We start from the raw sequence: 22767 nt of genomic DNA, 5'->3' as shown, positions 1-22767 counted from the left end.
CAATCTGCAACATTAATTGAATTAGATAATTTTAGCTTAGCTTATACCATCCGTTATACATTAAACGCAAATCCGTAAACGTATTATGCGCATGCGCACACGCATATTCGCAGCCGTAAAGGTATTACGCGTCAACGCGGTGCATGCGCAAAAAGTTTGTATCTTTGAGGTCCGGATTATAGATCATTCCGGATTATGGGTGTCCGAATTAACGACTTTTGACTGTACCAGACATATACAAAATGTTATAGCTATTTCACAATAAAAAGGAATGGAAAAATTTATTTGAATAAACATTTTAATTTTAAAAATGCATAAGCCAGGCTATTTTCCATATAAACGTTTATACTATGGTATTGAGCAACTAATTGAACTGGGAGACAAGAGTTCATATCTACTTTGTAACATACTTCTGTCACCAGTCTATTGATTGAACAATAAGTAAGTGACAATCAAAATCATCCATTATCAGTCAATGATGTGTGCTAATTTAAGTTTGTATTTATATGAAGCGACACCTGCTTGATTTTTACTCACTAGAAATATTCTTTCATGTGAAATTAAATATCAAATTACGGAAGTTTATGAAGTTGTCCTGTTAAAAAATCAAAAATGAGACAGTGACATGGAAAGTTCTTGGGCGAAAGAGATGACATGCATGATTAAGAATGTCCTGGAAAGACATCTATTATTTTCAATGAATTATAACATAGAATAGATAAAGTTGAAATTTGTGACTAGCATTACACCATTCATGAATTCCATACACTATTCTCATATGTGTTATATGAGAATAGTGATATGAACATTATGTGTTATATGAGAATCATGAATTCCATACACTATTCTCATATATCCATTATGCATGATATCATTGCCTGTCATCTGCTTTAGTGGAAAAGTGTGTGCTAAGTAATAACAATACAGTCAAAAGTCGTTAATTCGGACACCCATAATCCGGAATGATCTATAATCCGGACCTCAAAGCTAAAAACTTTCTGCGTATGCGCCGCTGTGGCACATGCGCACAGGCGTTTTACGCGTGCGCGTAGGACCTTGACTACTGCGCACATGCGTGTGCGCAAGTGCAGAATACGTTTTCGCCTGCGCGTTTAATGTATAACGGACGGTGTAAGCTAAAATTATCTAATTATCTATTTCAGTTAATGTTAATGATTGTGTTGTTCCTTAATCTTCGAATAGGATCCCGCTTATTATTTTTTGCAGACTGTAAGAGCAATTTTATAAAAGTAAACTTGAACTTTCGATTATGTCAAATAGAATTTCCGATGCTGGAACTTCCAAAGGATCTACAAAACGAAAGTATGTTTCAATGTCCAACAAACAAAAGGTGGAATTGCTGCAAAAAATGGATAAAGACATGAAGAATGTGACAGAGAGGTTAGTGAAAACGAAAAAATTTCGATTGACAAGTTAGTCGGTATTCTCGGCACAGCAATTAACGGGCCTTGAACAGCGGAACTTTGTAACTGAAGAAGAAATTATGTCTGTTTATAGAATTAAAGAGAAAGTATTATCACATAAAACGAAGCAACTTAAACAACTTACATTGAAAGAAATGTTTAATAAAGTAAACAAATAAATATTAAGCTTTTTTTTTGTAAATTTTGATGCTCTTTGGATCATAATTGTTCTTTATTTTATATTTTTAATTTTAGAATTTCTGCATGCCATCTTACGAGATTTAAACTGATGATCTATAATCCGGAAAAATCGATAATCCGGAATCGCCGAAGTCCCGACGAGTCCGGATTAACAACTTTTGACTGTATATGCTTACCAAAGAATATACCAAATATAAAGTGTGTGTGGGGGGGGACCTTTCATTTAGAGTTGCACTGATATTGGCACAATAAGCAAAAAAAGATGCTTATTTACTTTCTTATATCATGACTGAGAAAAAAATCGAGTTGTCTGTTACACCCAAATGCAAACAAGGATGTGTAGCACGTTAGATCAAACAATAACTTATGGCATGGCATCGTGCACACTATTAATCAAGCCAAAGTGCAGCTAAGCAGATGACCACTGCATTGTGGTACAATAATTGCTCCAATTCTGCTCGTGAAACATTGAATACACTGAGCAGATCCTTTTGAAATTACAAGAAATGCTTCTTGGCTGACAGCATGAACTTAAGGCTAAATTCATAACAGCTACTTCAGAAATTGTGATTACAGGTTTGGGAGCAATTGGTCAATAACCTCAATTTCATCCTAAATATTTACTGTTTTTTCAACAGTTAAACAAATTTTTGGGCAAAAATTATTTTATAACTACAAAGTATTCCAGAAAATAGTATCTTCATTTCTAAATGAACTGCTAACAAATGTGTATGATTAGCATTAACAGAATCTTGTATCCTTGTAAAATAAGTATCTCAGTACCACAGATACCTATATGGAATGATGGCCAAATTTACTTTAATATAAGGTGGTGTGGTGTGGTGTGGTGTATTTAATTATGGCAAAGCACACTAGGGTTATTTGCCCAAGGGGACGTGGAGAACTTTCTAATGGAAACTTGCTCGTATACACGTTACACATGGGGAAAACCACAAAAACACCCATGCAGCCAACCCGTTCGCCTTTAATATAAGGTTAGGTACTTTTAATATAAAAAGATTTTACTAAACTAACAGTCTCTATCTTTTTCTTTTAAATATTTTATTCCTAAATGGATACTGCTTTTTGGATTTTTTCATGTATTCATGAATATATATTTTTATGCTTCAGTTTTACATGCTTGGATACTTTTTGAAATTAATTAACTAAACCGTAATTTTTCATCTTTAGGTATCTGATATATAAAATTTTAGTAAATAAAATTTAAAAAAAAAACAAAAAAAAAAAAAAAAACCTAATATTATCATAGATTTGTTTCATGGATAAAGTCATGAACAGGTTTAAGAAATAATTATGTCTATACTTCTCATAGTATATAAAAAAGATAAAAATCTATTAATCAGACCTTAATATAGAAAATGCATAATTTTTGTAAACTCACCAAAGGTTCTTCACTAGTTGTTAAAGAAATAAAATCTGTTCATAATTTTAATTCAAAATTCAGAAAGAAAATGAAATTTTGTGTGGTTTCTGCATATATGTGATTCATGCATATTAATGATTCTAACTAAAATTTAACAAAATCCTCCATTAAGAATAATAATGATAAACTTTATCTCTTACAAGAATCTCAAAGATATATTTTACTATTTTATTACATAAGTGTTACTTTATAACAGCTGCACATTTAAATAACCCCCATGTTCTCAACAATTTTAGTACAGAAATTATCTTTAAAGTAAGAACCCCGAAATTAATCTCTAAGAATTTGTAATTCAACCCAGGTTAGACTATTGGCGCACAATTTGTCTTCATAATTTTTCCTATGTGCACAGTGAATATGAATGTTACATAATCTTTCACGGAGGAAAGATTCCTCTTAAGCAGATAGCCTTCATGCGCTTTGCCATAAATTGACGCATGCGCACACGTGCGTCAATTTATGGCGACAATTTTTGTGCGAGCTGACACACACACTACTTAAATTAACAACACTGAATCTAACAACACTGAATAAATTATCGTTAATTACTTAGCAGTAAACATTTCATTTTTTCCTTCGTCGATATGTTATTTTATTATTATATATTATTATTTGCCGATATATTGGCCGGGGCGCAAAAATATTTGTTGTGGGCCCTATGCGGCCCGCGGGCCGCGAGTTTGACATCCTTGTCGCACATCAATCATCCGAGAGTTTTATTTTCGATAGCGGGGCAAGTAATCACCTAGTAAATAATAAGAAATATTTCACGGACTTTCAACCCATAAATCCGTCAGATATTATAACTGCGAATGGGCAGTGTATTAAATCAACGGCGATAGGAACTGTCCGTTTTAAAACATTAAATGCTAAACAAAAAAATAACTGATGTTCTCTTATCGGAAGTTTTATACATTAATTAGAAGCGAATTTAATCTCAATTAAGAAAATAACGGAAAAAGGGCTTTTGGTTCTGTTTGAAGGAAATAGAAGTATGATCGCGAGAGGAGATTAGATTATTCTATAATGTCATGCAACTAATAATCTTCACCAAATTAAACCAATAGACAGTAATAATGAACCATCAGTTCATGCAGCATTTCAGTGCAAAAATGAGAACTGTGTTCAACTTTGGCATAGACGCCTTGGTCACAAAAACGATGACACAATCAATCAACTTGTAAACGAAGAACTCGCTGAAGGAATTAAACTAGATAATTGTAAACATGATACCAAATGCATTCAGTGCGTAAAATGTAAACTAACTGATTTCCCGTATCCCAAAGAATCGAAATTCAGAGCATCTAAACCGCTCGAACTCGTTCACACTGATGTTTTAGGACCAGTACAAACACCTGCTGTCAGTGGATACCTATACCTCGTAACTTTTATTGATGATTACAGCAGGTTCACAATGATTTACCTAATGAAAAAGAAAAATGAAGTAATTTCTAAACTAAAACAATTTATTGCTCTTACAAACAATAAATTCGGGAGAAAGGTAAAAACGCTAAGTGATAACGGTGGTGAGTACACAAGTAAGGAACTTGAAGAATATCTTATAAAACATGGTATAAATCACCAGCTTACTGTACCTTATTGTCCAGCACAAAAGGGAGTCAGTGAACGCAAAAATAGGTCTTTGATGGAGACGACAAGATGTCTTTTAGCTGACTCAGGCCAACCTCACAGATACTGGGCAGAAGCAGTACTGACTGCGAATTATTTACAGAATCGTATGCCTACAAAACCAAATGCAAAACCTACAAAATGCAAAAACGCCATACGAATTATGGAATAACAAGAAACCCAATCTCTCTCATCTGAGAATTTTCGGGTGCAAGGCTTTTCCTTTCATCCATAAATCTAAAAGGGGTAAACTAGGTGAAGTATGGGAAGAAGCATTTTACTGATGAAGAAAGGGGTAAGAAGTATTTTACTGATCTTGCTACGGACCTTGGGTGCGAAGAGCATCGGCCGCTTTATAGGTGGTGACAGACGTGAACTGATAACGTTGACTTCTGTTTGGAAATGTAACCACAAAGGAAGCAATGAGCAATTTCAAGTATTTTTAATGCTGAAAACTGATGAAAAATTATTAGTTTAAAGGCACTTATTTATAGAAATTTGATTTAGTTTAGATGAAAGAAGGGTACTTATTTTCCAGGCTTTCGTAGTATATCCTCACACTGTCTGCTGTTTCATTCTCATCAGCATCGGAGCTGAAAATCTTTGGAAAAGGTGTAGTTTTTCTAGAAAGAACACTATTTCAAAGTGATTTAATTGATAATCACTAAGGGGAAAAAAATGCTTTTTACTTATTTATAGAGCGTTGCGAACGTACAGTCGCTTGCCTCGATGATCTCCTACGAGCAAAAACCTTAAAGCCCATGTACCCTGGTGCTAGCACCTTCTCCCGTGAAACCACCGTTTATTTTAGCTTAATTTTCAGAATAATATAAAAAAATGAAAATTAAAATTTTTTAATATATTTCACTTTCACTTAGATTGTGAGTAGACACATTTCTTTCTAAGTTTAACTACCTGCGTACATAGTAACGAATTTAATTTTCTTTTCTGTTATTTTCCGGCTTCCTGCTACGTGCTGAAACGGAGCCTTAATATTTTACACTTTTAACTCAGCTCAGATCCTGAATAAGAAGCTCACACTATGATGTCATCTTTCCCGCAAAAGTTTCAGTTTCATTTTCTTCGGTCGAATGTCTGAATTTGCCTTTAGTTATTGTTATGCGAAACCTCTTGTGTAAGATCGGAAGACCTGAAACTGAATCGTAGTCTTAAAAAGTCAGTATTATACTTAGGATTTTTCATTCACTTTATATTTTTTATTTGAAGTAAATTTGATATTTTCCATCATGGTAAAATCCTAGTTTACGGTGCAGCCTTGGCGCGACTTTGAAAATTATCGCCAACACCAAAAATGATCCAAAGAACGTCTATATATACACTATATACTAAGTGTGTATATACATAGTATATATACTATATACATAGTGTATACTATGTTTAACTATATATTTTCTTTGAATGACCCGTTAACTACTCACCGTATATGTCCCATTTTTACTGCTCATCATAAAGTCGCCAAATCCCGTGTGCACCGGATATTAGGATTAAATAATGCTAGTTAGGGAATGATGCTTGTCTTCTTAAGTGGTAGTCATAAGACCGTCTAGGACCGGATTACGATTTCTAGAGACTCTAAGCATAAGGTGACCAGATTTTAACATTGGTAAAGCGGGACACCATTGACCGGAGGAGGGAGTTCTTGATTAAAAATTTGGTATACATGGAGCAACTAAAATTTCATAGAACGCAAAAATAGTATTGCAATATATTTTTTAAAATTTCAACATAAGTACAATTTACAAAAATATATATATATATATATAATATATTTTGTACTTTAAGAAATTCTGTATAGTATTATTTTATTATTTGGCATAGTTCTCATTTGAGTGAATTTTTTTATTAAATTGCTATAGTTGTTTAAAAGGTCATGAAGCTTTCCACAAGAATTTTTTAAATTATATTTCACATATAAAATGTCTTTCAAAGTGTCAACACTTAATTGTGATTTTTCTGATAAACGCATTCAGTCGCAGCATTAGTTCCTGGTAAGGACAGTGCGTATTCCACAGTTTTTAGTGCATTATTGTAGAGAACAAGGTTTGTTTCAAAATGATGAAATATTTCTAACCATTTGTTTTCTATTGTGATTTTTGCTGATGCCCAAGATTTAACCTTTTCCTTATCAGCATATTTTTTTAATAATGGTTCCTCATTAAAAAGATCATTTTAGGAAATATTGCTATATGGGAAAATTTGGAGTAATATGATCAAATGGTTTTTGCACATTATTCGAATTAAATACTTGTTGCAATGTAACCCAATGAAAATAAATGTTTAGTGTCATTGTACTGTCCACTCTTCTAAATAATCTATGCAGTTACTATAGAACTTTTTAATGTGATTCATGATATCTGCACAATTTATTACACCTTGTTCTTCTAGCTGGCTTTCTATAGAACTTTTTAATGTGATTCATGATATCTGCACAATTTATTACACCTTGTTCTTCTAGCTGGCTTATACTATTACGGAAAGTTAAAGGAAGAAAGTTATTTTCTAACTGTTCTTGACACAAATTTTAAATTATTAACTTCATTTGCTACTTCGATTACCAAAATTTTGTCACCTGCGATAAGTTTTATAGTGTTTTGAAAAAAAGCTCGTTGATTGTGTACAAACTCTAGCTAAATTTTTGAAGATTCTTTTTCAACGAGCACAGTGTATATATAACCATAAGAATATATTTTACCATCTTCCAAAAATCGGGACTTCTTTAAAACGTCGCTAGATGTGGGACAAATTGTTAAAAATTGGGACTGCCCCTCCAAAAGCTGGTCACCGTATCTAAGCACGTAAAATATTTTGGTTCCCCTATTTGGTTTTTCTGTGTCTGTTATAATTCTTTTATGATAAGAATTAAGATTCTATTAATATCAATAAACTTATCTGCTTCTTAATGACTCTATTTTAATATTTTATTGGAAGTAAAAATCTAAGCTTTCTTATTATGTACACATTATGAAATTGCCTTTTTACTTTTCTTATTCTTCCCTAATTAGCTGTTTTTTAAAATCATTTTTTGTTAATTTCATCCAGTGTAATTTGTACTCAACCTGTATAAGTTGCGATTTGGTTAAATTTTAGATATTAAATATAATTTTAGGGTTTCAAAAGAAGTTTATCATTAAATCGAGTTCTGAAAACCTAAAATTTCTAGTAAATCTCTTTAATTGGTGGTATCAAGATGAAGTTTTGGAACATTCAATAAAGGTGTTTCAAAGGATAACTAAATGATTGTATTTCAACTGATGGAAATTATGTGATTCACACTAAGCATAATACTGATTCTAGAAATGCTTATATAAAATTGTTTATTTCAAAATTAAAATGTTCTAAGAACAAAATAATATTAAAGACGAAGATGTTACAAGATGAAATAACTAGGAATAGTATAACATAAAAAGTTTTCAAAGAATTACACACATATTTTTATGCAAATTTGTCCATAAAACTTACAGTACTATAATGAAAAATATTTTTATTTCTTTGAAATTGAAGAATCAACGATGTTTTTTGAAACAACTAACAGAGTTCCTTCAGGATTATAGAATGTAGAGAATTGTAAATGAGTACTTTTGTCTTTGAATCAAAAGTATCTAAAAAGTAATTTTATTCTATATGAGAAGAAGTGGGAAGATGTATATTTTAGAACAATAAATTTCGCATATATATTGTTTGCCAAACTACCTAATATGCGTAAGCAAATGCAAAATTGATAAAAAAATAAACAAGCATTCAAAAGTTTCAGACAGAAGAAAAAAAAATTAATTAAATATTTTGAATTGTATCAACTTGTATAAATTTACCGATTTTTTTCTATGTATAGGTTTGTATGCAATTATTAGAGAAATATATGTATTTTAATGTTTTTCTTGAAGTTCTGATACATTATATTACTTAAAATTCATAGGTTATTTGGAAAATAAGACATAAAAATGTAAGATCCATAAAATATGAACCATAACAGATTTTTTTTCAAAAACCTTTTTTAAAAATTTAATTCCCTACATGTTTCTCTATTTTTCTACGTAATTTCCATATTTGTTTAAATATTTTTCGTAATGTTCTATAAGCTTTTATATGCCCAAGCCATAGACTGCTGCCGTTGTGAGGATAACCAGTCTTGAGCTGCTTCTTTGGCCATCTGTGGCCAAGTGCTTGCCACTGAGAAACTGCTTTAAGTAGTGGAACAAGTGAAAATTACCCAGCATGAAGTTTAGACTGTATGGTGGGTAGACAGTCTGTTCCCATCCAAAAAATATGATCAAATTTTGTGTGTGAATAGCAAAATGTGGTCTGGCATTGTCATGCAGCAACAAAACTCCAGATGTCAGAATGCCACGTCCCTTATTCTGTATTGCATGTCTAAGTTTAGCTAAGGTAGGCCAGTAAGTAGCTGCATTTATTGTTGTTTCTTACTGTATAAACTCAAAAAGACTGCATGTCTATAGCTATAACATTATGTGTTGAGATTGTCTGCTTAGCCTTGACTTTGATTGGTAATGTCATGCCGTGTGGTGCCATTCCATTGATTGATATTTAGACTATGTGATAAACCCACGTCTCGTCCCCTATAACAGGTCCTGTCTAAAAATTGATCACCTTCCTAATTCTGGCACAGCATGCAAAAAGGCCATAGGGCAACGTCTGCCAGGAGGGTCGGGCTGCATCCCTCATATCATATCACCTTCCTAATAATAGCATTCCAAAAAAACAGGAGCACAAGCCATTCTTTTTGTTTGATATTATTCAGTTAAGCAACCTGGAAACCCAACATGTGACCAATTTGTGAAATTGCAACTTTTCAGAGATAATTTTTTTGCAAAGTTGTTCTACCCTCATTCGGAAATATCCGTGCTAAAGTTGAGAATGTGAATCGGCAGTCTTTATGAATCTTTTTGTCCAACGTATTGACCAAATCGGCCTTGAAACATGTCAGCCTCTTATACACTTTGCTGTCACTCATTGCATTGGGGCCATACATATCCCTTATCTGTCGATGAATTTCCATTGCTGAAACGTTTCTTGCTCTCAAACATAGAATCTCAAAAGTCAGCAGGCTGTTCAGTTGTTTTAAACGCTTTCAGCTGACACTGTATACAGCACACTGCAACAATACCACTGCAAATGACGTCATTTGATGTGCAAGGCATACCAGGAGTCAGTCTGCATGGGTAAAAATATATTTCAGGGTACCCTTTGGCGATAATTGACGATTTTTTGATGCCATTCTTGTTTACATCCAGCGGCCTTCTCAGTAAAATGGCATCCAAAACATAATTAAAAATATATATATAATCTCTATAAACTGCATTTTAAACCAAACAAAGAAATAACATAAGAATGGAAATGCATGTTATATAATCTATGCAATACAAAAAAGAAATATCATCTTATTTTAAAATTTCTGTTTCTTTGGTATATGTGACACACAGAATTCCTTAACAGCATCCGAAAAAAAAAAAACTATTTAAAATTATCTAAACTAGAATCTCTATACTGCCATCACCCCATAAATTCACAACAATAAAAATAAAAAATATCTTCTGAATTACCATAGGCATTTCTCTCGAAAATCCCTTTTCATTACACCTCACATATCTTCCATAGTGTTGATGAGCTCCAGTTTTCCAGATCCTTAAATATCACTCCGTAACTTACCAACAAGTGAGCAAAGCCATTTAAATCTTCATTTACACAGCCAGTCTGTACAGAAACTTCAGGTTAATCATACCACCACCAAGCATTTTATGGTGTAAAGCACAAAATAAGCAATGTACTTCTTAACCAACATACAGCACATAAATAAGCCCTTACAAATAGTTTCCCAACTGTCAAAATCACCACGAAAATGCATTTCACGGCATAATAGTTTTCATAACATTAAACATAACATACTGTTACCATAAAATAATCAACAACTTGATAATCCAAGGGGTACCCAAAAATACTAACCGTCCGCATGCATTTTTCAATATTTGCATGACAGTTGATTAGCTACAGCAGTTCAAACTTTAGTTTCCAAATAACCCTTGTAGCAGTAATTTTTTTTTCTTTCTTACGAGGGTAAGGTGAAAAGTTCTCGGTCTGACCCTGAGGTGGCACTCCAATCAGCAAAAATTTATGTTTCTTGCCTGGCTGCAGGTGTCATTAGTTTGTATGACAAGTTTCAACTTGTTCTCTCAAGTAGTTTGTTTATACGGATTTTCACAGTAGACATCTTGCCTGTTATTCATTAAAATGGAAAAACATGAATATCGTGAAGTCAAATTTTTTCATTTTGGATAGATAAAAAAGGAAAGGAAATTCATTTAAAGTTGACAAACGTTTGCAGGGACTCTGCTCATTCCACGTCAACCATTAAAATGTGAGCAGCTGAATTTAAATAGTGTCGTACACCCCTCGAAGATGACCCACATGAAGGATGGTCAAAAACCACAACTGCACCGGAAGCCATCTGAAAAGTGCATGATATCATGTTGGACGATAGGTGAGTGAAGGCGTGTGTGATAATCTGAAGCTGTGGGGATATCAGAAGAAAGGGCACGAAACATTTTGCGTAAAGAATTAGGGATGTGAAAGCTGTATGCAAGATGGGTGCCACATTTGCTGAATGCCGATCAAAAGCAAATGCGCAAATGATTTTCACAGCAATCTTTGGACCGATTCAACAGGGATCCTACTGATTTTGTGCAGCGATTGGTCACCATGGATGAGACGTGAGTTCATCACTACATGCCAGAAACGAAACAACGGTCCAAGCAGTGGAAAGATCATGGCCAGTGTATTTTGAGCTGTGAAAGGGATCAATTACCTTGCAAATGGGAGAACAATTACAGGCAAATATTATTCCAACCTTCTGGACCATCTTGATGCCAAAATTCATGAGAAGAGGCGTGGCTTGAAGAAAAAAATCATCTTTCACCAGGACAACTGTGACCAAGTATCCCCCTATTCTCCTGATTTGGCACCCTCAGACTTCTATCTATTCTCAAACTTGAAGAAATTTATTTCTAGGAAGTGCTTTGCATCCAATGAAGAAGTTGAAAGGGTCGTAGATGAATATTTTCACAACTTTCCCGACTCTCACTTCCTCGAAGGAATGCTGATGTTGGAGAAACACTGGACCAAGTGTGTTGAAGTCAAGGGAGATTATGTAGAAAAATAAAATCATTTTTTAATTGAAAGTTGCAGTCTTTCATTGTCAGGCTGAGAACGTTTCATCTTACCCTCTTGTTATTAAGCCTCTGCTATTTGAAAGGTACTAACATTATTAATGAATTATCAATAGTATATGATCTAAATCAACATAAAACAACTGGATGTCATTAGTATCTTCCTTGTTAAATCAAAAAATATGACAGAAATGTAGTGTTAGCATGTGACCTAATCAGAGCAGTTCTTATGGTTGGTGCACTATAAGTGAAGATAGTTAGAAATGCTGGCCTTTGGCAATGGTATGTATCATACGTTGTCAATTTATCAATCATCTTGTCTCTCTCTATTTAACAGCAGCCGTAATAATAAGGAAATAGCTCTTTTTTTATAGGAGAGAGGAGATTCTGAAAAACATGGATAAAATTTAAACCCTTGGCTTTTAAATGGCTATGGGATCCATGACTTTTAAAAAAGTAGAATAAGAGTATAATATAACTAGAAGCTGTTACTGTACTGACTTAAGCAGTACATTTTTGGGAAAATTAAAAATAAATGGGAAAAATTATATTAAAAATGAAACTAATCTTATTTCTAAGGATCTTGTTTCTGAAAGGAGAATTTATTAGACATTCCAAATAGCCAACAGAAAGCATAAAGAATACTGTTTTATGTGGACATATATCTCTGAAGGTTGTATGAAGACATTTTGTCATTTTAACACTTTTATTTGATAACTATAAGGGGAATACCGACCGTTAAAAATAACGGAATGGTGCTTATTTTAACACTCTTATTTGATCTTTTATTTTATTTTATTTGATACTCTAAGGAGAATATTGAGCATTAGAAATATCTATTATATTAGTTTTTATTTTCATATTATTTTGGGTACTTTCAGATAATCTGTACCCCTGGTTTTAATATTCGGTAGACTAACCTAGTTTATGGTGTATTTTTAGTATACACATGACAGTAGTAGTACAGTACAAAGTCCGTAATCTGGACTTGTCAGGACTTTGGCGATTCCAGATTAGGGGTTTCTACAGATTATAGATCATAAATTTAAATCTGGTAAGATGGCATGCAGAAATTATACAATTAAAATATGAAACCGTAATAAAGGGTATCAAAATTTACAAAAAAAAAAAAAAAAAAGCTTAATATTTATTTGTTTACTTTATTAAACATTTCTTTCAATCTAAGTTGTTTATGTTGCTTTGTTTTTTGTGCTAATACACTTTCTTTAATTTTATAAACAGATATAATTTATAAACAATAATTTATAAACAGATATAATAATACATGCCTTTATCCATTTTTTGCAGCAATTCCACTTTTTGTTTGATGGACATCGAAACATGGTTTCTCTTTGTAGATTCTTTCGCAGCTCCAGAATCGGAAACTCTTTTTGAAATAATCAAAAGCTCAAGCTTAATTTTTATAAAATTGCTCTAACAGTCTGCAAAAAATAATAAGCCGGATCCAATTAGAAGACTAAGGAACAGCGCAATCTGTAACATTAGCTGAAATGCCTTAGAATCAGTAAAGATAATTTTAGCCTAGCTTATACCGTTCATTATACATTAAACACACATGCGTAAACACATCATGTGCATGCGTAAAGCATACCAAAAATAAAACGTTTGTGGCTTTGAGGTCCGGATAATAGATCACTCTGGGGTTAATCTTTGGATTATGGTAACTTGGCGATTTTTTCACGAAAATTTGGCAACCAACCCTGCTACAGCAACCTGCTAGTTTTGTTTTGGATGCCATTTTGTTTTCACGAAGTAAAGACATGTTTTCTTTGCTCAACATTTTTTCCAACAATCTGCTAGCCGAATTACGCTTATACTAGAACTTTTATGGAACAAAAGTGCTTAATCATGACGAAGATTAGGTGCGAAATTGTTAGAAAGTGCAGAATCGCAAACTGCTTGCCGCAATTTAAAGAATTGCACATACACGGTATCATCCATGTACACGTCGACCTATTTTCACTTAAAAAAACATCCCAGAATTGCACAAAAATGGCATTGCGCACACTCTTGACTTTATCCATGTACACTACTAAAGTCCTAGCTAGTAACTTTTACCGCCTTACCAAAATGTCGCCAAACTACCTGTTACCATATTCCAAAGATTAGCCCATTCTAGATTATGGACGTCTGGATTACGGACTTTGTACTGTATTACTCTGTACAAGTACAAATCATATGCTGGAGCATGTTTAGATTTACCCAATTTTTGTTTATCGAACAGTAAGCATTGATTATAAAAATTTAAGTGTTAGTTATGTAAATTTTTGTTTTTTCTTTCATTAAGGTTTACATTTTTATAAAATGCTCTTTTTTATTATTATTTATGAACAGAATGGTGCTTATTGAGATACTAAACAAATGTTTTTTTTTTGTTATTCACAAAGTCTTCAATGAATTAGTGACTTTTCATGGAGGTGCAAATAATCAAATAATACAAATTTTTATTTTTTTAAGTGCTGCTTTGTTATGCCATTTTATGCTTATAACAATTGGAATTTTTTAAAAAATCTTTTTCAGAATGTCAGCTAAAGCCTTAAAATTCACTGTGCTATTTATGTGCAATGCAAGTGATGTGGCTGAATTTGTATCTAATACAAAGGCATTTTTTAATGATTGTTCTTCTGAAAAATTTACTCATGTTACAAAGTTGGCTGATGTCAGAAAGCACGATAATGAATTTGGCTATAATAATGAACTTTATGATTTAGAAATTTCTATCATATGCTCAGATGTCAAAAGAGACAGTGATATTGAAAACTTTATTTTTGCTATCAAGAAAAAATGGTGTAGTGAAGCTAAAAAAAATGAATATTTGATGTGGTTGATGTTTGAAAATCAGAGTGATATTTCAACAAACTTTACCAATTATTATGATAACATTAAAGCTTCAGAATTTGCTTTTGGTACAGTTCCTACCATGAAGATTTTTGTGCCTCGTTATCGCTTCCGTGTTGTTCGAACATCATGCGTTTTGTGTTCATTTTCTCACCTTCAGCGACATTTTGCTGTTTATATTTCAAGTTCTCATAACCCTGCATGTAAGAAAAATGGAGAAATGGGTTACAAATTAATAGTTGAATATATCAATATCATTAGGATCATAGCAAATTTTGATTCTGAGCAAAATACAGCTGACCTGTACTTTCATCTGGAATATCCTCCTTTAATGTACATAAATCAAGAGCAAAGTCATGATGAAGATTCTGAGTTGCAGCTTCAAAGAATATCAAAAGCTAAGCTGATGGAGTATACTTCTAAAAAATTTGAAAGAACTTTTGAATTTGGTTGTCAGTGTAACTACACATTTTGTAAGACTAAAGGTATTGGAAGAACTTTAGTTTTAAAGATGAGTTTCGAAGATAAATTCCAGACACGGTGGATTATTGAGCAGTTATCTGTTCGATGTTATAAGAAAACCAAAATATATTTCACCTCTTTAACCACTGAAAAAATTAATGAAAAGCTTGAGAAATTAAGAAGATATCCATGGACACGTAACGCTGTTGTAAAAAATATTTCAAGTTTAATTAAATTTGATTGTGAATATGCATGGAAGACAATACATACCAAAACTACTGTAGTGTTAAACGAAATTGCATTAAAGCAAAAATATAATCAAAATTATATAGATCATTTAGCTCAGGAACTTTCATCATATGCATTCAAAAATTCATCAGCTCTTGTAAAAGCCTTGTTTTGTATAGCTGATATGGCAAACAAGGGTTTAATTTTTACTTTTGAGAAAGCATTAGCATTTAAATTTAAATATTTTTGTGATGTTAAAGAACTGAGAGAGCTCCCCAGAGGAATGTGCTATATTCGTCGAGTTTTAATTACTCCATCCAGAACTATATTTCTTCAACCATTTGAACATTTTGATAATCGAGTAATTAGACAATTTGGTGTAGAGTATATTCTTCGTGTGTCTGTGCAAGATGATAATTATTCCAAGTTAACTTATGCTGTTCATCATAATTCACAAAAAGAAAGCATTATGGAGGAGGTTGTAAAAAGTAAGTTAAAGAATGGTCTTGTAATTGGTTTTCGTCATTATGAAATTCTGGCTTCATCATCTAGCCAACTTCGTGAGCATGGTTTGTGGATGTATGCGAAAGACCAAAATGGTAATACAGCAGCATCGATACGGAAATGGATGGGTGATTTTAGTAGCATAAAGAACGTTGCTAAATATATGGCAAGAATGGGTCAGTGTTTTTCATCTACTGAAGAAGGAGTTCAGATAACTATAAAAAATGAAGAGGAAGTTCATTTGGAAGACATTAAAACATGGAATGGGAGATACACTTTTTCTGATGGGATTGGTACCATATCAACAGCTTTAGCTGATGAGGTGGGTAATAGTCTATTTTGTGATTTATTAAAGTCCAAAACTTGTTTTTACTACTTGTAAAAATGGTTTAGAATGCTGCTATAAAAATGGTTAATTAGTTTTGTAATTTTTGTTTGTATTTAAAAAAAATTACTTTTCTCTTAAACTTATAATTACTAATCAGTTAATTGATAATCTGGTCAGATATTAAAGCTAACGGCTAAGTTATTGATTGCCTAGTCAGCTTTAGTTGATGAAGTAGATAAAATTCTATGGAAGGTAGTTATGAAATAATGTCTATTCTCTTATCTCCTCCCCTTTAATAGTGAACAAATCAAAACAATATTTGCATGGATTTTTAGCCTGAAATGTCTTCTACAGATGAAACTACTATTCAACATAGTTGTCATTTAACAAATAGTCATTACTTTTACAAATAGGTAGCTACACTGGATTTCTGTAATTTGTTCTATGTGTAGTGTATGTGTAAGCCAGTTTTTCTAAAAATTCCTTCATGAAGACATTCGTATTTTAGGCATGCAGTTCTTGTGTACTTTGCTATACTCAGTTTAACTGCATTTGAAACCATGTAGTAGGTAGTAAAAACCACAGAACAAACCTTTAAGTTGATGATCATAGGCTTTATCATGAATTACACAATTACGACAACTTAACACTGCAGCTGTAACGTAGACAGTTCTCTCGTAAACTGTAACGTGGGGTGTCCCTACACCCCCATGATAAAAGCTTACCAAATCTGTATTTGAGGACAGAAAAACATAACACTATTGCTCCAAAACATTTTTCAAAACTTTAATGGGAACTAAGCGTGAATAATGCAATTAAAATTGTATTATAATATACATAAATGGAAAAAAAAAAAAAAAAGAACCGTTTTTTTAAAACTTACACCTTCCAAACCTGCTTACCTGATTTCGCCATCTGTCACTTGAGGCTGAAGACACTCTGCGCAGATAGAGGACGTATGGCTCATACACATGATTTTATAGCACTTTTTACAATAAGTTTTGATTTTAATAATCTTTAATAATCAATAAGTATTTCTACCCCCACGTTACAGTTGCAGGGTTAAACTATGAAGAATGATATGTAGTCTTTGTCCAAGATGGCTAAAATAAAACTGGCCCAGAAAATTATATAATTCTGACACTAAAGAAAATGCTGGAAATGGCTAACTTTGATATCAGTGCAACCCTATGTGTGATTTACTAAACTGTAAGAAATGCCTATCAGCTTATGCATGCAAGATTACAGTAGTAACATTTTCATTGTTTTGCAGCTGTTTCAGTATGCTTTGCATAAAATTCAGCAATGAGCACTCTTTGTTATATTGTTAACACCCATTTGTGTTCCATTCAGCTGATTGCTAAATATGTGTTGTCCTTTCTTTTCACCTGGTCACTAAACATCCATCCATCCATCCATGTTGCTATGGCCGGTGTGCAGCTAGTGGATGCCGCTTTACCGGCTCCTGATGAGTGGTGGCACCTGAAATCAGCCGTTCTTACAGTTAGGTGGTGGTAACTAAAGGTCAAGAGAAAAGGGGGTGACCCTGCATCACAGAATGAGAACCAGACTTATTGGAGAACGCGGTGGTGGGAAAGCATTATCTATTCCTGATAATTTCCTAATAATGTACAAGATTGAGGAGAAATACATAATATAAAACATTTGAATAAATCAATAAAGTAGTGAATAAACATAAATACTTGTGTAAAGTAATTCTGGGATATATAAGGATAAAACATGCATAATGTATAGAGTTCCTGAAAATAAAGAAAATTAAATATAATGCATATGTACAACACAATTAAAGTAATACATGGCAAATAATAAACTATAAAAAGCTGGAATAAATGCAAAATCTGGATTAATATAAAAGGATACGATTGCAAAATAAATATATACAGATATGTACACTAATGTCAAGTTGGGAAATTTTGGTTGTACTGATGGGCCGCCCAGGGCCTCAGGTCTCTATCTTCAGGTAAAGGAGCGTAGTTAAAAACTTGAAAGTGATTCATAAATGGACAGTTGAGAGCTTTATTGAAAAATTTATCATTCGTCTTCAAGATGAAATCTTTAATGTAGTCAATCTTTAAGTCCTTATGCAGGGTGGCATTTGAAACATAGAAATGCACATTCGTGATAAGTCTTAAAAACTTGTTTTGTATTATTTGAATTTGTTTAATATCCTTATCTTTGATAGCAGCCCAGGCAGGCGACGCATAACAAAGGGTGGGCCTGATGATTGCTGTATAAATATGCTTTTTACTTTTGAGATTAAGCTCGGAGAACTTTCCCAGCAGAGGCATGAGGTTTTTCATGTTGCCATAGGCCTTGCCTTTAATTATATTGATGTGGTCAGTCCAGGTAAGTCGATGATTAATAGTGATTCCAAGGTATTTGGCTTTATTGACAATGGGTATATTTTTATCAAAGAGTTTAAGATCGTTAGTGGTGATTTGATGCGTCTTTCTATTTCTGCTGATAATGAGTAGTTGAGATTTCTCAGCATTAATTACGATACGCCATTGTTTGCACCATTGCTCGATGGAGGGCATGATATTTTGAAGTTTTAATATTGCAGCATTGGGGCTAAGGGATTTTACTGCAAGAGCAGTATCATCCGCATAGCAGCCAAGAAATCTATTGATTTCGTAGTCAGGATTTGGAAAGTCGGAGACATAAAAAAGATTAAGGATGGGTCCTAAAATAGAGCCTTGGGCCACAGAGGCACGGATGTATTTGAAGCTTGAATTATCTTGTCCGAAGGAGACGTAGAATTTTCTATTTTTGATAAAGGAATAAATTAATTTGGTCATTTCCGGTGAGAAATTGAGCTTGATTAGTTTGAAAATAAGCCCCTCATGCCAGACGCGGTCAAAAGCTTTGGCCACGTTGAGCATGAGTAGTGCAACTTTCTGATGGTTGTGTAGAGCACTGCCGATAAATTCAACTAATCGAACAAGCTGTTTGGTGGTGGATAATGTTTTTCTAAAGCCAAACTGTTCAGGAGGAAGTCTGCTAATATATTGTTGCATTCTATTGAGAATGATTCTTTCTAGTATCTTTCCAAGTCCGGGCAGTAGGCTGATAGGTCGGTAGCCGTCGGGAGAAGTGGTGTCTTTGCCTGGTTTAGGGATGAGTATAATTTTTGCTATTTTCCGTTTCATGGGAAAGTAGGACTTGTCCAATGAAGCATTATAAATACTGATGAGCTTAGAGATAGTGCTGAGTGGTAGATTCTTAATTGCGATGTTATTAATTTCATCATATCCTGGAGCTTTTCTATTTTTGAGACGTTTAATGATATCGATGACCTCTTTCGGATTAGTAAAATCAGTATTGAGTCTTGCGGTGGGGCTATTGATATAATCCTGAACAAAGTACCTTACATCATATGTGAAGGTAGGGTCTGAAGGAGTCTCATTCGGGATAAATTGATTTTCAAAGTGCTCCGCCATAAGAGTAGCTTTGTCTTTGTTAGTAATTGCAATCTTGTCATCTTTTTTGATGGTCTTATTACAGGTGGGAGTAATTCTGAGGCGCTTGGCAAAGCTCCAGAATTCATTTCCGGGTTCATTGAATTTTTGGATTTTATTTTGCCATAGCTCAGTCTTGTAGTTAGTAATATTTTTCTTGATTAATCGGTTAATTTTATTAAGTTCGGATTTAATTTGAGGGTCCCAGGACCGGTTCCAGCGTTTCCTGAACTTATTTCTTTCTTTAATTAGTGTTCTAATATTATGGGGGAGAATCTCCTGGAATTTGTTGGCTGGAATCTTCTGTGTGGCAGAGTTGTAGGCTTTCTTGATACTGTTAGTGAGCCTATCAATGGCAACTTCGATGTCATAAGTAGTTTTGAGGCTGTTGAGTTTAGGTGGGTTATTTTCAAGAATTTCATAGAATTGTTTCGAGTCAGTTTTATTGATGGATTGTTCATTAGCAATTTTGTTGGTGCCAAGGGTAGCAATAACAGGAATATGATCAGAGGTGAGGTCTATAGTAGAATCAATAAAGATAGGTATGGAAATATTGGTGAGGAGAATGTCGAGAATATCTCCTTCTCTCACATTCTCAGGGAGGTAGGTATAGTTGTCTGGAGCGTATAAATAAACAGGATAGTTAGTAATGAAATTTTTGAGCGTATTGCCATTGCTGTTGGTCTGCCGGCAGGCCCATTCAGTATTTTTCGCATTGAGGTCTCCAGCCAGAATATTATTATCTTTAGTACAAAGGATGTTCTTCAGAATTTCTTCGTCGAGAGGGTTATGTGGTGGATTATAAAGAGAACTGAAGTAGATGATGCCGTATGAAGGCAGTCAAACAGAAACCGTAACTAATTCGTGATTATTAGATCTATCTTCCTTTATGAGGCAGGATTGTATAGAGCTTTTGACAAAAATGGCAGCCCCTCCACCTTTGTGGCTAAGCCTGTCACACCGGTAGCACCGGTAGTTTGGAATATTTATTCTTTTGCTGGGATTTGCATGTGTTTCAGTAATTAATGCAATATCAATATCTTTAGTTAGAAGAAAATTTTGAAGTTCCGGAATTTTATTGAGGATGTTATTAGCATTCCAGATCATAACTTGTATGGGTGCTTTAATAATAGAGTTAAGACCCATTATTTAGATTGGTATTAGTTTTCTTCTCCTCATTGGTAGTATTTATCTGCTTGATTTGTTGTGTGATTTGCAGGAATCCTGCGCTTTTGATGATGGCAACTAATTCAGCAAGGTCAGAGAAAATCTTTTTTGCTTCGCTGATAGTTTCGTTGTAAGTACCAGAAGCTAGAGTTTGCGCATATGACTTACCTTCGATGATTCGGCTTTGGTATGTTTTCTGCTTTTCCTGTTTAGGTTTGGGGAACTTTACTCACCCTTTGAAACTAGAAGTATGGTTCTGGCCGCAGTTAGCACAGAGCAGGGGTTTATCCTTATTGTTTTTGTCAGGGCAGTCTCTAGATTCGTGCGAGCCTGCACATCTGACACAACGGGGTTGGTAGTTACATCCAATCTGTGTATGGTTAAAGCCCTGACATTTAAAACATTGTAAGGGACCTTGTCTGCCTCTGTACTCCTCAACGTTAATTCTGAGTCCGCATAAGTATTTAGTCTGGTAAATCTCCTTGGAGGCTTCGTCTTTAGGTAGAGTTATTAAAAATAAGGGAAGTTTAGTAACTTCACCATTCCTTCTTTTAGTTAGCTGCTTGATTTCTTCAGGTTTGAAATTTAGTTCCTCGAGTTCTTCCTTGATTTCTTCGGTCTCCGTACTCCTAAGGAGTCCTTTGATTACAACTTTAAGTTTTCTATCCTGGGGGAGAATGTAGGAGTGGTGTTCCACCCCCAGGTCTTTAAGAATTTTAACCATAGCCCTATAGGTGTCAGGGTCTGTGATAGTAATTTTAATTCCATCAGGAATACTATTACCTATAAATTTGAAGTGCTTTTGATTAAAAATATTCCTAATTTTACTATATGAGAATTTGTTTTCTCGAAGTATGATTGGAGGGAGTTTATTTGATTTGGTTTCCTGATTTTTGTTGTTAGAATTGGTCGAAGTATTATCAAGATTGATAGTAGCATCTTCCTGATTGGAAGTGTCCATGATCAGATTATCCGCTTGTTCTCTGATGGTTTCAGTAATAGATTGTTTGGCATTGCCGTTAGTATTTTTTGTTCCTTGGTTTTTATTATCAATTTGCTGTGAAGAATTTGCATGCTTCATGCTAAGTTTTAGTTTCTTTGCAGCAAGGTGCGAATTACAAATTCTAACAGTTTGGTCGCCTCTGCGCTTACATGTTATATCTTCGTCCGAAGATATATCTTTGTCTAATGTTATTTCATCGTCGGTGTTATTTGACGAATTATCTTGTAGCTTGATAGGGCTACGGCCTCTATCGTTATCTGAAAGAGAATTATTATCAATATGTGCATCAAGATTATGATGTGTGTTAATGTGCTCTTGGCATTTTTTAAGATTCTCCTCATTGAGAATCTTAATCATGCCCAGTGAGCTAATTAGAAAGGAATGAAATTTCTCCTCAATATCGGTAAAAGATCCATTGAGTTGCTTAGATTTTTCTAATTCTCTGATTTGTATGTTGTAAAACTCTATAAGTTTTTCAATTGTCTGGTTCGCATCCATTTCGACGCCTTGAATCCATAAATCCTGCGCCCCAGCAAGAGAAAGAGCCTGCGCCCCGGAACCGGACCCACACGACGGCGTTCCGGCAGACAGATGAGCAGGTGGAAATCTATCAGGCCCCTGACTCACTCCTAACTAAGTGAGCTTGGGGGTAACTAGATAGATTAACAACCAAATCAAATAAAAAACGCGCCGTAGATACGCTGTCAAGGATAAGCAGTGGCATAAAAAGTCACAACAATTATAGGCATAATCCGGAAAGACGCGGTGGCTACTGAGCATTCATGGTGAAAGAAAGTCAGCAAGTCAAAGATCGCAGTCAGATAACGCCAGACAGGGAGA

At 33.9% G+C, this 22767-nt stretch overlaps 1 protein-coding gene across 4 annotated transcripts in view; it reads left to right on the top strand.

Moving 5' to 3' along the window:
* Window positions 1-5729: 5729 nt before the first annotated feature.
* The window catches only part of LOC118197259 (uncharacterized), a 72534-nt gene continuing 55496 nt past the window's right edge, over window positions 5730-22767 (top strand). For 3 of the 4 annotated variants that reach the window (XR_015041947.1, XR_015041946.1, XM_085819907.1), the window contains exons 1-2: window positions 5730-5874; window positions 14439-16272. Coding sequence is in view for 2 of the 4 variants with exons in the window: in XM_085819907.1 (XP_085676033.1) it covers window positions 14440-16272 (1833 nt within the window). In the remaining 2 variants the exon portion in view is untranslated. Of the gene's footprint in view, window positions 5875-6221; window positions 6374-14438; window positions 16273-22767 lie in introns of those variants that run through there. The other variant, XM_085819908.1, reaches the window with a different exon arrangement.

Source organism: Stegodyphus dumicola, chromosome 7, assembly GCF_044657685.1.
Source record: "Stegodyphus dumicola isolate Sdum_Otavi_A_Nest chromosome 7, ASM4465768v1".
Classification (NCBI taxonomy): domain Eukaryota; kingdom Metazoa; phylum Arthropoda; class Arachnida; order Araneae; family Eresidae; genus Stegodyphus; species Stegodyphus dumicola.
The sequence above is the reverse complement of the archived record's forward strand: the minus strand, read 5'-3'. Positions and strand labels throughout refer to the sequence as shown.